The sequence below is a fragment of the Pocillopora damicornis genome, chromosome 5 (assembly GCF_964200805.1).
Source record: "Pocillopora damicornis chromosome 5, jaPocDami1.2, whole genome shotgun sequence".
In the NCBI taxonomy this organism is placed as follows: domain Eukaryota; kingdom Metazoa; phylum Cnidaria; class Anthozoa; order Scleractinia; family Pocilloporidae; genus Pocillopora; species Pocillopora damicornis.
In genome coordinates this window covers 4,415,639-4,431,182 of record NC_142674.1, presented here as the reverse complement: position 1 = coordinate 4,431,182, position 15,544 = coordinate 4,415,639, and the positions used below count along the sequence as shown (strand labels likewise).

Genomic DNA, 15,544 nt, shown 5'->3' with positions numbered 1-15,544 from the left:
TCCGAAGAATATCCCGGAAAAAGCCGATCTTAGACGAAGCTTAGCCGAACTAATATCCTATGGGCGGCCGTCACCACCAAAAACACAAGGATGTCAAATAGATCAGAATGTACCATTCCACATTACGCTGAGCCATTTCATGCAACTCTACACCATTTGTGTGTACGCTGTACCATTCGACATTACGCTGAGCCATTTCATGCAACGCTACACTGTTTGTATGTACGCTGTACCATTCGACATTACCCTGAGCCATTTCACGCAACGCTACACCATATGTGTGTACGCTGTACCATTCTACATTAAGCTGAGCTAATTGACGCAACGCTACACCGTTTGTGCGTACGCTGTGTTTCTCGACGTTGCCCCGAGCCATTTGACGCAACGCAACATCGTTTGTGTACTTTATTGCAAATGAGTGCCAAGCTATTCGCAATTGAGCTAGTCCATTTCACAATTTCATGTTCCAACTCGACATGGGCAACTAGACCGTTTATCATTTGGCTAAGCTATCCATGTTTAGGGTGTTCTGTTTCACGAAGGAAAACTAAACCGTCTATAATTTGGCCATGCTATTCCTTTATTAGTTATTCAATCCTGCAGCTGATCTTTATACAAGCTTTGTATTTGCTGATCTATTTGACATCCTCGAATTTTTGGTGGTGACAGATGCCCATAATATCCGAACCGCAGACAGTTCGGCTTCAGTTCTCGCGCGGTCATTCGAAGTAAACATGGCGATGGGGAAGAGCAGTGTCGATCAGTTTTTTGATGACAAAGTCGAACAGGAAAAAGAATCAGAAACCTTGCAAAGAGCAGTACAAGTAAATGGTCGTTATGTTGATCCTTGGGGTACCGCTCATATGCCATCATTGTTTCAGGTTCTTAGGTGGAAGGTGACTGAGAAAAATGAACGAGGAGTTCGTGGAAGCTGGAAGGAACTGTTTCGTTTCAACACTGAGGTATTTTCTAACAATAGTAATGCTCATCCATCTATCGTTGTTCTAAGTAATAAACTTTCATCGTGACAAACATGTTAAAAACATAAACTTGTTTAGTAGAAGGTGGACGAAATAGTTGTAGTAATATTTGATACTAATTGAAATTACGTAATGAGTCACTAAGTGTATTCATCTCAATAACTGATCACATCCCTTGTCGCCAAGATTTCCGAATATTACCCCATACTTCATCATACACACAGAAATTGGATAAAAAAAAAACCTGTGAGTGCTTTAACCCTTTAACTGACCAAAGATCTGATTGTCAATTCTCCCCTCTAGCTGCTTCACGTTACCTTGTAAATAAGTTACAAGAATTTGTTGTTACATCAAAATAACAACCTCTACCTGATAAGTTCAAGTATTCTCATTACATTTTTGCTGGACAATGTATGGATATTGTAGGGAGAAGTTACATGTGAATCACTTCTGGGAGTTAAAGGGTTGAGGACTACTTTGAATTGGAATAGAGTAGATAAGGGTTTAATTAATACAGAAATCTCCTCTAGTCAAACTATTGAAATTTTTTTATTATCATTATCATTAGTATCATTTTTGTCATTGTTATTGTTATCACTGATTTCTTTTTGTTTCATTTCAACATTTTTCAAACAGGAACTGGAGCAAAACCTTCCTGTCCTGACCCTCGACAGTACAGTTTTATCATCACCTCCTTCAGATAATATTCAAGTGACATGGCTTGGACATGCCAGTGTTCTTGTTCAAATGGATGGTTTCAATATTTTAGCTGACCCCATTCTCAACAGCTACTGTGGACCCACACAATTGTTCAGCATGACACGCTATAGACCTGCTCCCTGTACTGTAAATGAACTACCTAGAATCGACGCAGTATGCATCAGTCATGACCACTACGACCATCTTGATGTAAAAACTGTCAAAGAACTTCATCAGAGGTTTGGAGATCAGCTCAAGTGGTATGTTCCTAATGGGCTAAAATCATGGATGGCAAGCAGCGGCTGTAAAAATGCTGTAGAACTTGAATGGTGGGAAGAGGCAGAGCTTTCAAAGAAAACTGATGCAGAAATTCAGAGCCACAGCACTGTTAAGTTTGTCTTCACCCCAACGCAACATTGGTGTCGTCGCTCGGCCACAGATAAAAACCAGGTGTTATGGGGAAGTTGGACTATCCTGGGGCCTAAGCACAGATTCTTCTTTGCTGGTGATACTGGTTACTGTAAAGGATTCAAGCAGATTGGAAAACACTTTGGACCATTTGATTTTGCAGCAATACCAATTGGTGCCTACAAGCCAAGGTTGGGAAAGTCTATTTGTACTCTAATGGGAAAGACATAGCTCTGTTCACATTGCCTCTCTCTAAAAAGGAGTACATTAAGAAGACTGGGTTCTGAAGGGGAATGGGAGGGGGTGTAAATCCCATTTGGGATCCCAAACTTTGTTCAAATCCCGTTTTCCAGTCATTTTCTTATTGCTGTAGTTTACAACTTTCAATTGAATGTCTGTTGTGGTAATAATTTCTTCATATTTTCCATAATTTTAACTTTTTTGCAGATGGTTTGCACAATTTGCACATGTTGATCCAAAAGAAGCTGTTTGTATTCATGAAGATGTTCAATCTCACTGTTCCTTAGGAATTCATTGGGGAACATTTCCCACCGGAAAAGAGGTATTGATACATCATTTTAATTCTTCTATCTTCTAGGATCTCAGTTGAAATTCTCTCTTCTGAGTCCAATACATTCATTCCCATTTTTAATGCCTGAGTTGTACTTGTCTGGGAAGAATTGTAAAGAGACCATTAAGCGTTTGATCTCTCCCTACCCTTAAAAGGTTAAATGTGTAAGTTATTTGACATTCACACATCAACAGTTTAACTAGAGAGCTGTTTTGCTTTATCAGTTATAGACATTGGAAGTGCTACTTATGTTAAAGTTGTCGTTTGTCAGAATTGGAAAGTTTCCAGTCTCTCCCAGCACCTGTACTCTATTAAGCTAACTTCCTCCAACTTTTATTGGTTTTTGTTTTCTCACAATCCTTTTGCATAAAATGTACTGATTTTGTAAGGAGAATTTACTTCATAATCATCACTCTGGAGTTCAAAGGCTAATAAAAAGTAGGGAATAATTTCTGAAATAAATTTACTGAGTGCAACAGAGAAGTTTGTGCCAATTTGATAATTCCACTGTTAAGAATTTCTGCAATTTTTGCGTATATTCCCTTTTTTGTGTTCAAGTGTGTGTCACTTCTTAGAAATAATGTTTTCAAATTCTGTTGTGCTTCTAAGTAGCTATCTGAGAAAATCTTTCTTGCAGCCATTGTCAAATTAAACAGCGGCACTAAGTCTTGTTTTCGCTTCAGAAAATGGAGATCAATAAGTCACCACAACAGACACAGTTACAGTAGATGTTATAAGAACCATTTTTGGTTAATTACAGATTAATTTGTTATTCCATTTTCTTTTACTTACTTTGTAGCATTATATGGATCCACCTAAAGATCTTAGTGAAGCACTCAAGGAAAAAGAAATACCAGAAGACAGCTTCTTTACCATGAAACATGGAGAAACCAGAATCATAAAATGAAAAAATGACAACCACAATTGAAAAGGGTACTGGGAAATTTCTGCTTAAAACTGGAGGATTGAAATCTTCAGTAAAGACCCAGTCTAAACAAAATTGCTTACAGAATAAATTTTGATATTCATGATGAATTTTGGGGTCATAATAATTTTAAATTAGTTAACTCTGCCTTTTCCTTTGTTCCAGATTTTTTTAGTTCATTGAATTTATTTTTATTTTCCATCACATATAAAATAACAACAATTTACAACAACTGGCTCAAAAAAAAAAAAAACAGATAATTTAATTTAACTTTGTTCCAGTTAAAGTACCATGGCCATATTGTAAACAAAGGAAATACAAAACTAGCTAATTTTAAATTACTTTGACCCAATGTCCAAAGGCTTTTAAACTACAACAAAATAAACATATTGCTTAACTGAATTTTTATCATTATTATTTTGGCATCTTAATTAAGGTCCAAGAAAAAAATTATGTAAATTTGTATGAAAATGCACTATGAAGAATAAAGATTTTATTTCATTTGTTGGAGATGAATCTGTGTTATCCAATAAATAGCTTTGTCACTTATGGGAGTAAACGGTTTAGATATGTGTAGGATTTCATTTATAATAAATTGGTACTGTTCTCTGCCAACTAAGAAAATATTACAAAATTTACATAGAACCTCGATATCTGCAAGATCTACCTTACGTGTTAGGAAGCTCATTAGCTGACCTCAAGAAAGTCAGGATGATACAGAATGTGACACGAAAGTTGATGGAAGTTACCAAAAATATTCAAATTAACAACTAATCTAAACATTTTCATGGGTGAGGAGCCTAAAACATACTGTGGATGAATTCGTTTGCTTGATCCTCGGAGCGACTCACGGTCGAAATATCTCACATTTCGACCGGAACATCAGTGAAAATATTGGAATTTTTCTACATCAGGATATTTCTGCATCAAAAACAACAGATCATTGGCGGGAAGTGCGTGGGAGGGTTGGAAAACACACATCGTCGATTAATAGGCGCGCAAAGCATTCTAGAAAAACATCCTTCATGTTGAGACGTTCCTTCACTGCTGAGGCGTGACGTTTCAGCGGCTACATACTAACTGTACCCGGCACAATTGAAAGCGGAAGCGTTGAACGAAGCAGGATTTACGGCTATGTCGACTTTTCGTCGAGTTTCATTAACACTGGGCTTGATCTAGTAAATCTTTGGAAGTTAAGCTTCTAAAACTCAATCGATAAAGGTAACATTTTATTATTTTTCTGTTTTCATATGTTTTCATGTCTTCGTCTGTGGAAAAAAAACTTTAAAAAATTGGGATTCATCTATTTCGCTCTGGTTTCTTTCTCTTGTCTGTGAAATCTAATTTTGCATTTAATTTTACGTGAAGAGTTGTTCTCACAGGTTTTTACAAAGAGAGTGAATGTATTCGGCAAAGCTGGTGTATAGAAAATGAATTAATTTCATATTCGGTCTTATAACTAGTTCTGATGACGTAAATTTACACTTACATAACCTTTTACGATTTCAAGCCACATATTTCTTCCGTTTTTTATTTGAAACCAGTTGTATTCTAGAAATAATCGTTATTATCCGAACATGTGTTTCCTTCTATGTCAAAACAGGTGCCTATGTTGGTTCACTCTGAAGTAGGAGGGTTGACCACTCCCTGAAGGTTTCTGAGTCATCCTCTGTCATTTTTTCTATCATCCATGGTGCCTTGCAGGGGTCTTACATTCCCATGTTAACTGTGTTGTCTGCCAGTGCTTTAGAAATGAGTCAGGGCAGGAGCCTGTTACTAATAGGCTCTTGGTTACCACAGGTCCACCCTTAAACCTTGCTTTGTAATGGCTGAAATTCAAGTTTTGGCAGTGTTACTTTTTTGTCTTCTTTGGAAACATCCTTTACTGTAACAGTGCCTTTCTTCATCCAAGAGTATAGATGGGTACTGATAAACTGTTGTGGAATCCTGACAATCCAGAGGGAGACTTGTGACTGAATATCCCTTCACCCAAGGGTGTTCGTTATGCTTCACAGATTAGAGAATTCTGCTATTATGCAGAATTGACATACTGAATTTCCATGTCCTGAGCTTTTTTTTCCATCCAGAAGTGGAGAATGGAGAATATTCTCCAACTTTTCACTTACAATTCTCCAGTCACCACCTTCCTTAATGCTTTAACTCCCAGAAGTGATTAACATGTAACTTCTCCCTATTATATCCACACAGAATTTAGCAAACAGGTAATGAGAATACTCAAACTTATCAGGTAGAAGTTGTTATCTTGATCTAACACCAAATTCTTGTCACTGATTTAATAGGAAATGTGTAGCAGTAAGAGGGGAGAATTAACAATCAAATCTTGAGAGTTAAAGGGTTAATGTTTTAACCCCTAAGAGTGACTAGCTTTGAACTTCTCCCTAAAGTATCACCACTGAATGAAACATTTAAGTCTTGAGAATAAAGGAAATGATCACCAACTTAAGAATCTATTGATGGTTAAAACAAATTCCACTTATCAGCTCCTTAGTTATTGTTTGGAGTACAGCGTAAAGAATTTAATGCATATTGATTAATGAAAACTGCATCCTATCCTGAAGGGTTAAAATAACATTACCTGACTAATTGCAAAATGGTAGAAATCCTTTTGTTCAGGAAAACTCTCAGTTCATTGTGCTTCTTTCTTAATGCAACAAATCATAGATTTGGCTTGGCTTTTTTACCCTTCTTATTTTTAAATCTCTTTGTTCATTTCCCCCTTGAACAGCTTCAAACTATGGGCTCACAGCTAGAAAAACAAGATGACAAGGTTGCCGTAAATGAAGAATACCCTGAAGCTATAAGAGAAAATGGAATTTTTAAAATACCTTGGGGAGGAACAAATCCATCAGGACTGACCGCATTGAAATGGTTCATGACTTCTACAAACAGAAGTGGTTTACCAGGATTCATGGTTTCAAGTTTCTATAATTATGACAATGAGGTGAACTGTCCAGCTCCTTTGAATTGAAGTGATTTTTTCTTCGATGACGATTGTTATATGATTAATTTAAAAACAAACACTAGTAACATGATAACATGATTTCTTAGTGGGCAGGATGCAGCACTCCACCTGGTCGACTGTTTGCATCATGTTCCAGGGGGAAACAATTAGCTCTGAAAGTGTCCCTTACCACCCCTGGGATGATTGAGTATTTGCACATTGTCAAGGATAACATTTTCAGGGATAAAAAACTGAGGGGAGATAGGGCAAGGGGTGGATTAACCTTCAGTTGATGACAAATATGACAAGTTCGGTGAGCTCATCCTAAATCACTAACGTAAAGCAACTAAAAGCATCAATGCCTTTTCAAGATGGGATACTGATCCATCAAAGGTAACCTCCCCCAGCATTTTTTCCCATTTCCAAACAATTTCTGTACACCCTTTTACATCCATTGATGGAGAGAAGTTGTGTAAAAGTAAAGTGTCTTGTCTAGGAATGCAACCATAACAACCTGACAGGCAGTCCATCAGGGACCTTTGGATCCCAACTCCAACATGTCAATCACTAGACTACCACAGTCACTATACTACTTGTTATATGCGTTACCTGTAGAGATGCTATGGCCTCAAGGTTAACCCTTTAACCCCTGAGAGTGACTAAAATCTAATTTCTCCTTAGCACATCACCCCTAAATCAAACATCAAGGTAATGAGAATAAAGGAGATGATCACCAACTAAAGTGGCTCTCAATTGTTGAACAAATTCTCCTTGTTAGAACCTTGGGAAATGTCTAGAGAGTAGTATGGAGAATATGCAAACTGATGTAAAGGGAGTAAAGTGTTAATGCACTGGATTCTGGTTTGCATGGTCCAAGTTCAAGACCTGGCAGTGTCATTGTATTGCGTTCTTGAAGAAAACAATTCACTCTCACAGTGCCTCTCTTCACTTAGGAGTAGAAACGGGTACAGGCAAATTATTAGGGAAGCCTGATGAAATGTGGGGGGTAACCTTGTGATAAGCTGGCATTCCTTCCAGGAGGGAGTATTAATACTTCTAGTCACTTTGTGTTACAGAAACCAGGACTAACTCTGGCTGGATGGGCCATTTAGCTTGCTTACAAATGTAACCTTACCCTGCTTACCTTCATGTGTCACCTTGTGTGTTGATAAACTTTTATTTTCCCGCTACAACTAAAACAGCAATTGGTTAAGATCCTACTTAGTCCTACCTTAACTCCAAATGTGATGTATAGGACACTTTGTTTTACTCTTTATAGGAATTAAACACCAATCTACCAGTTCTGTCTCCAAACAAAGCTGCTTTAAATTCTCCTCCACCTGATGGTCTTCAAGTCACCTGGATTGGTCATGCCACTGTCTTGGTACAGATGGACGGTCTCAATATTCTCACAGACCCAGTTTTTAACAGCTACTGTGGAATGACTCGCATGGTTGGCGTGAAACGGTATCGTCCCCTCCCTTGCACTGTGGATGAACTTCCTGACATTGATGCTGTGTGTATCAGCCATAACCATTATGATCATCTTGATCACACAACTGTCTGTGATTTAAACAAGAAGTTTGGTAACAAAATCCATTGGTATGTGCCAATGGGGCTTCATAAATGGATGTCAGACTGTGGCTGTGAAAATGTTGTAGAACTTCAGTGGTGGAATGAACATTCTCATCCAAAATTCACAGATCAGGACAAAGCAGTCAAGTTTGCTTTTACTCCAGCACAACACTGGTGTCGCAGAGGAATAAATGACAACAACAAGGTTCTTTGGGGAAGTTGGTCAATCATAGGTCCACAACACAGATTTTTCTTTGCCGGTGACACTGGTTACTGTCACATATTTAAACAAATAGGCAAGCGATATGGTCCATTTGATCTGGCAGCCATACCTATTGGAGCGTATGCACCAAGGTATGGGGTAAAACCTTTAAAATGCTTGTTTTTTTATTAGGAAGGCAAAACCAACACGAACTGCAGCACACTGTTTTAAGTGTCACACACCTCTACAGTGAAGTTTGTGCCAAATTATTTGAGTCAAATCTGAAACACCTGAGGGGCATAGAAAATACACCAGCTCACATTTACGAATATCACTTCAAGGAAAGCCCTTTTGCAAAGATTTTGTTAAATATTTAAATCAGTATTTTACCACTGACAGTACTTGATTTACTATGTTGAAATGTTTGTTCTGAACAATCCTGTTTACTAAGTTTTGCTCAATTATTGATATTGAAAGTATAAAGTTGGACTTTTGCTTTCTTAAAAGAGGGCTTATGCAGTTCCAACATGTTGATCCTCAAGAAGCAGTTGAGATACATGAAGATGTTCAATCAAACTTCTCTCTTGGCATTCATTGGGGAACCTTTAATTTGTCATATGAGGTCAGTAGTTTCCTTCTGATTTCAGATGAAATTTTTTCCTCGTGTGAGACAGGAAGGTGGAATGGCCATTGATTAGCCCACTGGTCAGCAGATCAGCAGGGCAGGGTTTGAGCCCGGAACAGGTGACTGTAGTTTATTTGCATGCAAGCAATGGACACTCATCACTTTTCTTCACCTTGGGGTACACATAGGTAACTAACAAACCATTAAGGAAACTTTGAAAATTTGGTGGGGGGGGGGGAGGGGGGGAGGGAGGAAGGGGAAAGAGGGGTAACTTGTTATGTACTAGCATCCATTATGATTCAGGAGCACCACTCTTAATAACAGGGTTCATACAAGTCCTGGAAAACCTGGAAATCTTCTTAATTCAAGCAATAACATTTTCAGAACTCACATTTTAAGAAATGTATGTAGAATGTAAGGAGAATTGATTCTAAAATCTTGCGAATGAAAGGGTTTATGGTGAAATTTTGTACGAACCCTGTAGTTACTTGGTGCTGCAGAAACTGAGTTAAGAAATGTATAGAGAACAGTGTGGAGAATATGCATACTGATGTTAGGGAGTAAAGGGTTAAGATGGTGATAACATAAAGTAATTTATATCATGCTGATGGTAAGGTTGACAATTAGTCATATACAGAATTAAAATTTCAATGACCATAATTTTAGTTCTTTTTGTTTGCAGCATTATCTTGATCCACCAAAAGAACTGAGTGTGACACTGGACAGAAAAGGAATTCCACAAACGGAATTTCACACCATAAAACATGGAGAGACCAAAGTTATCACAAGTGAAGTTACAAAACAGGCTCAAGCACGACGCATTGCTGTTGTCTTTGAATCCTCGCACTAAAAATAAATGTCCACCAAAGAAAATAATAACTTAGTATTAACCAGGCCTGAGGGCTATTCTGGGGAATATTTGCCAGAGGTTGTGACAGTACAGACCAATAAGTGCAGTGAGGTCTGTATGAAAATGACCAAGGACTATAATTCCCCTGTGCGACTCGAGCAAGCAAGGTTAATAACTAATTTATTTATGGCACCCGAACCAAACTTGTTTATTTTTAGTTTGCTGGCTTGCAAGAACAAAAATACATGGTTTATGACTGTATATAAAGGTCTGTATAGCAAACTCTGGAACAAGTAAGAACCCATTAAAACACTGGTTTACCTCAAGACTACAATGCCATTTAATAATTAATTAATACAGAAGATATCATAGATATATATTCCTTTGTTGTGAGGGGTCAAGTTTGAAGAGTTTGTAGATTATAGTGCTTGAACTGTTATGAATCTAAAAATGTGTACAGTTGGAGATTTACCAAAGGTCATCCAGGAAAAATATTGTTTGCATGAGACAAAACAAATATTTGAGGATTTGAAAATGTTGATTCGCTCTTTAAGAGCTTTGAATTATCTCAAATTCTAATTGTTTAAAAAAAAAAAGCTCAAATCAGTTGTTAGGATGGTTTTATATGATGGATAACCTGTTTAGAGACAACTTTTTAAGATAAAATTGAAACAATTCCTCATCAGGTATTCATATTGGTTTAAAAGTTTTGAATTAGATATTTTTTTGTCTTAAAAATTTTAATGCTAGTTTATTTATATATTTATTTTTTTCCCAATTGGCACCAACTGCTCTGTAGTGTTATGTGATGCTTAATAAAGTTTCTTACCAACCCAAGCTAGGCAGATTGATGAATGCATTTTTCTTATTGAGATTACATAAAGATAAATTAATTTATGCTTTGAATGTTACAGGTTATCCCCACAACTAAAAGCCAAATGAAAAAACTGCAAATTCAAACTAGCTAAGTACACACAACTTGTTTCTCTTTTGAATTCTAACTGAGTTATAAAGTCTTTTTCCCCATTGGCTGTACTAAGTACTGTTTTATAAAGAAACAAATTGTTTTACACCAACACCTTTTCAACAAGCAGCATGTCTCTCTTTGCAAAGACCACTGCTGGGAGCAACAGCAGTGTGACAGAAGTTTAATACCATTCTTGACAATTCCTGCTAAAAGGGCCTTGGAAAGCAAAGGGGCCAGAGATGGAAAAATTTAGGTGAGTAAAAATCCATTTCCCAAGATATACTTTGTCCAAATTTCATCATTCTTCTTTTTCTATTTTTAGGCCATCTTATTACCTCCCACTTATTTTTCGCCTCTTTTTTTCTCTACTTCCCAAGTTTTTACCGAGTGGAACCTGGGAACACCCCAGGGAAATTTTCAACTCCAGGCCCTTCGGCCGTTCACTTTCAAAATGGCGGTCGGAGTTGCAAGATTTATGGAACCACATTTTATAAGTTGATTTGTCTGACGCAAGTATGCTGTGGAAGCTCGGTAGAAGAGGTTTCTTACACTTTCAAAATACAGATTTGATTCGCTCCGCCGTTATTAGAAGCTCTGAGGGAATCTCTCTCCACGGAAGGTAGTATACAAACACCTGAGTTGCTCGTACTATTTTTGCAAAGACTTGTATGACGTAAGACGAACTGTTGCTCCTTTGAACAGAGACGAAAGCAGGCAGGGTAAAGACACTAATCAGTGTATGCTGTTGTGTCGTATCTTTAAGAATGCGTTCATCATGGGAATAGATCGACACGACTGCATGACCGTATGTTTACTATGGATACCGGTATTAATGTTGTCAAATATATTTATTGAGTGATGTAAATATTGATTTAAGTGTGCTGTAAGTTGTGACTGTATAACCGGAATATCGATAGATTTAACATTTCTATTCCGCGATTATCATGTCTCAGAGATCTAGGAAGCCCATTACTTAGGAGCTTCTAGAGAGGACAATTAAGCTTTTGAACCCATAGTGATGAGCATCCAATTTCTCTCCACAGTATCACCCCTGAAGCAAATATTGAGGTCACGAGAATAAATGAAATGATCACCAACTAAGGACACTCTTTATTTTTAATCAATTTCTCCTTGTTGACTTTGTATAAAATGTATAGAGAATAGTAGGGAGAATTTGCTTACTGATGTTAGGGTGTAAGGGGTTAAAAATTTACCCAAGGAATTTGCTTACTGATGTTAGGGTGTAAGGGGTTTAAAATTTACCCAAGTCAATGATAGTCTTGTGTCATACAGGCTCTGCCAAGTCACACCCCTGTAACAGGTTAAACTTGTTTTAACAGACAAAAGACCACAGCAACATCAACAGAAAAAGAAAATGCCAAGCTTTTTTATGATAGCACAGAGTATCCTAAAGCCAAGAAAGTGAATGGAAGATTTGTTCTTCCATGGAGTGGGTCACGATTGCCCTCAATGCTTGTTGCTGCTCAATGGTTTTTGGGGTCTCCTAATAACAGCAGTGTACCAGGAGGAGGACTGAAAGATTTTTTCCAGTTTGATGATAAGGTTCACTTAAGTGTCATTATCTTAAAATATTAAATTTTGAATCTTTAGTATGCTAGACAAAACCTCTTTTTTTGTGTGTGAAGTAGTGTTTTTTGATGAGGGTCTCCACCAGCCAGGCCAGGATTGAGGCTGAAAAGATAATGCTGTATTTCATATATACAAGAAGCTGAATAACAAGGAGAACTCTTGTACAACTGCCCCCCTCCCCCTCAAATTCCTGAGTAAACAGCAATGATCATTCACTCTGAGAAAAGGGCTAGGTGCTTGAAATGTCAGCTGTAAGTTGTAAATATCTCCTTGAACATCTTTGTTTATAAGTCAATTTAAAAGTTTGTTCATTCAGGAACATACTCTTCCTTTCAGTGAGAAATCTTTTGAGGTTAACAAAGTTATCCTTTCATGATTATTTCCCTAAGTCTAATGACCTTTACTTGTGATAATGTCTTTATTGTGACAAGAAATTTGATGCTTATGAATCTCTCAGGTCTTAAAAGGTTGAATACTGATTTTCTGCTGGTTTAACCAAATATATTTAAATTTATTATCTAGAAACTGGACAGGACCCTCCCAGTTCTCAAACCAGACAAAGCAAGATTAGAATCTCCAGCATCTAATAGCATTCAGCTTACTTGGATTGGACATGCAACTGTTTTAGTCCAAATGGAAGGACTTAACATCCTAATAGATCCAGTATTTAGTGATTATTGTGGTGCTGTTCAGGGATTTGGAGTCAAAAGATATCGCCCTGCTCCTTGCACTGTTGATGAACTTCCAGAAATTGATGCTGTGTGTATCAGCCATAATCACTATGATCACCTTGATTACAACTCAGTGTGTAACCTGAACAAGAGGTTTGGCCATAAACTCCTCTGGTATGTGCCTATGGGACTTCGCCCATGGATGAAAAATTGTGGTTGTAATAATGTTTTTGAACTGGAATGGTGGGATGAACTGTCTCACCCAAACTTCACAAAAGATGAAAAGGCAGTGAAGTTTGCATTTACTCCAGCACAACACTGGTGCCGCAGAGGACTAAATGATACAAATGAGATTCTTTGGGGAAGTTGGTCAATCATAGGTCCACAACACAGATTTTTCTTTGCTGGTGATTCTGGTTACTGTCACATATTTAAACAAATAGGCAAGCGATATGGTCCATTTGATCTGGCAGCTATCCCTATTGGAGCATATGAACCAAGGTAAGGGATAAAACCTCTTAAGTCTGTCATAGTGAGACCCCTTCTTTGGTCATAGAAGATTTCATCAGGGATAAATGAAAACCTTAATTGAAAAGGTGCTGAGAAATGAACGAATCAGTGAAGTTTGCTTTCACTTCTGACCAGTGTAATGCTGGTAAATGATAGATGTATGATCGATGTGATTAAACAAATAAATAAACAAATGAATAAAGGGGTAAGTTTCTAAAGAAACTGTGCTCCTGCTTCTTTGGGAGTAAAACAAGATAATTTTGGTTTTATCAACTGAGTTTGAAATGTAAATTGGCCACTGCAAAATGTTTCAAAGCTAACATTTCAAGCATTAGCCCTTCATCATTTGCTCTGATGAAAGGGCTAATGCCCGAGATGTCAGCTTTGAAACATTTTGCGGTGGCCAATTTACATTATCAACTCAGTTGATAAAACCAAAATTATCCTGTTGTACTCAGCAAAGATGCTTCTTTTGTTTTTAAACAGGGGATTGATGTCTTTCCAGCATGTTAACCCACAGGAAGCTGTAGAGATTCACCAAGATGTTAAATCTAACTCTTCTGTTGCAATTCATTGGGGTACATTTAATTTATCATATGAGGCGAGTGTTATAAATATATAATTTCTTTACTGTTTCAGTCTTTGCATTGGAATTAATTAAAAAAACATTTAGCCATATTTCCTTGAACAAGAGCCCATGTTTTTCCATGTTTTGCAGGATATTTGACCATTTCTCTTTCTTTTTTTTTTCCTCGTGTAGCATTATCTGGACCCACCAAGAAAGTTAATTGAAACATTAGACATGAAAGGTATTCCTCGGGCTGAGTTTCATACCATTAAACATGGTGAAACTAAAGTTGTTAAAAGGTCACAGGAGAGTGATTAAATAAGTAGAAAAAATGCCAGTGTTGCATACTTATTCCTTTTCATCCATATATAGTAATATTATTAGTCCTTCAACAGTATTTTATCTACAGTGTCTATTTGATAGTTCAAATTTTTCAAACCAGTTGAGACGTTTTTTTCAAGATTATGGAAAAAAGGGAAATAGTATCAAATATTTCTTGTGTGGAAACTTTTGAATTAAAACAACAACTCATATGCTATTTAGTGAATATTATAGAATTGTTAATAGTTTTGTTAGATAGTATATGTAGACATATAGTATATACAGTAAAGTATTCATTTTATTCATAAACAGATGAAGAACTGGGGTTGAAATTGGTGTTTTCATAACAAGCTTTCTCTGGTTAAAGAATTATTTTTTTAAAGTACATACATGTATATCTTACAGCTTTCATTTGACAGCTTTTAAACACTAAAGATGTAGAAGCCAAGAAGCCAAGACACACAAAATTAAAAATGAAAAAGAAATGGAAAACTGTAAAACGAGAAATAAAATACCATTTACAAGACAATAACATTATTTTGACAACAGCTTTGAGAAAATGTCTGCTCTTGCAGCGTGTCCAATAAATTTTCACAGCTGCCTCCCACTTGAAAGGAGAAGTTCTCTGATACATTAGCTCAAAATAAAAATTTAAAAAAACTGTCGCAATGTTTGTGTGAGGCTTTAGAAGTCTGCATAACAGGTCCAAGCCTTCTGATACTATATGCTGGCTGATACACCAAAATACAAAAAACTGCTTCCAAAAGTAATGTAGAAATTCCTAATTTTTTCCTCTAAAAATCCCTCAAGAACTCGAAATATCCCAAAACCTACTAACAACAAATTTGCAAACTCATCCATTTGTTACTGCTATGGACTAATACAGCATGGCTGATGTTTAATGGATATGCAAGTAACAGACACACCCATGATAGTGCTTCCTCTAGTCACAGGTAACCCAAGCTCACACAATGAGCCTTTATATCGGTGTAAATATGTCTTCTGCAAAACAAACATGTGAATATACCCATCTGACTTCTTGCTCATGTGTGACAGTCTGCTACATTCACAAGTCAGTTCAAGGGAGCCTGTCGTTCTATAAACACCCCTTTCTCCCAAT

At 37.0% G+C, this 15,544-nt stretch overlaps 3 protein-coding genes across 5 annotated transcripts; all 3 read left to right on the top strand.

The window, feature by feature from the left end:
• The first annotated feature begins 25 nt into the window (after window positions 1–25).
• On the top strand, window positions 26–4,099 carry LOC113672531 (N-acyl-phosphatidylethanolamine-hydrolyzing phospholipase D). Its single transcript, XM_027188819.2, has 4 exons — window positions 26–962; window positions 1,617–2,278; window positions 2,535–2,649; window positions 3,458–4,099. Exons 1-4 carry the CDS (start codon window positions 735–737, stop codon window positions 3,563–3,565), a joined length of 1,113 nt encoding a protein of 370 aa, XP_027044620.2. The 5' UTR covers window positions 26–734; the 3' UTR covers window positions 3,566–4,099.
• Window positions 4,100–4,588: 489 nt separating this feature from the next.
• On the top strand, window positions 4,589–10,634 carry LOC113672530 (N-acyl-phosphatidylethanolamine-hydrolyzing phospholipase D). 3 transcript variants are annotated; one of them, XM_089206222.1, is made up of 6 exons: window positions 4,589–4,804; window positions 5,792–5,831; window positions 6,330–6,545; window positions 7,825–8,474; window positions 8,830–8,944; window positions 9,630–10,634. In XM_089206222.1, the coding sequence occupies exons 3-6, from the start codon at window positions 6,339–6,341 to the stop codon at window positions 9,795–9,797; spliced, it is 1,140 nt and encodes a 379-aa protein (XP_089062348.1). In that variant the 5' UTR covers window positions 4,589–4,804; window positions 5,792–5,831; window positions 6,330–6,338; the 3' UTR covers window positions 9,798–10,634. The 3 variants fall into 3 exon arrangements, with proteins under 3 accessions (XP_089062348.1, XP_027044619.2, XP_089062349.1); XM_089206223.1 differs by having other exon boundaries at window positions 4,643–4,804; window positions 5,792–5,805; XM_027188818.2 differs by lacking the exon at window positions 5,792–5,831.
• A 343-nt stretch (window positions 10,635–10,977) lies between these two features.
• On the top strand, window positions 10,978–14,953 carry LOC113672521 (N-acyl-phosphatidylethanolamine-hydrolyzing phospholipase D). The gene is made up of 5 exons (XM_027188808.2): window positions 10,978–11,383; window positions 12,105–12,327; window positions 12,877–13,526; window positions 14,022–14,136; window positions 14,296–14,953. The coding sequence occupies exons 1-5, from the start codon at window positions 11,280–11,282 to the stop codon at window positions 14,419–14,421; spliced, it is 1,218 nt and encodes a 405-aa protein (XP_027044609.2). The 5' UTR covers window positions 10,978–11,279; the 3' UTR covers window positions 14,422–14,953.
• Window positions 14,954–15,544: the final 591 nt, after the last annotated feature.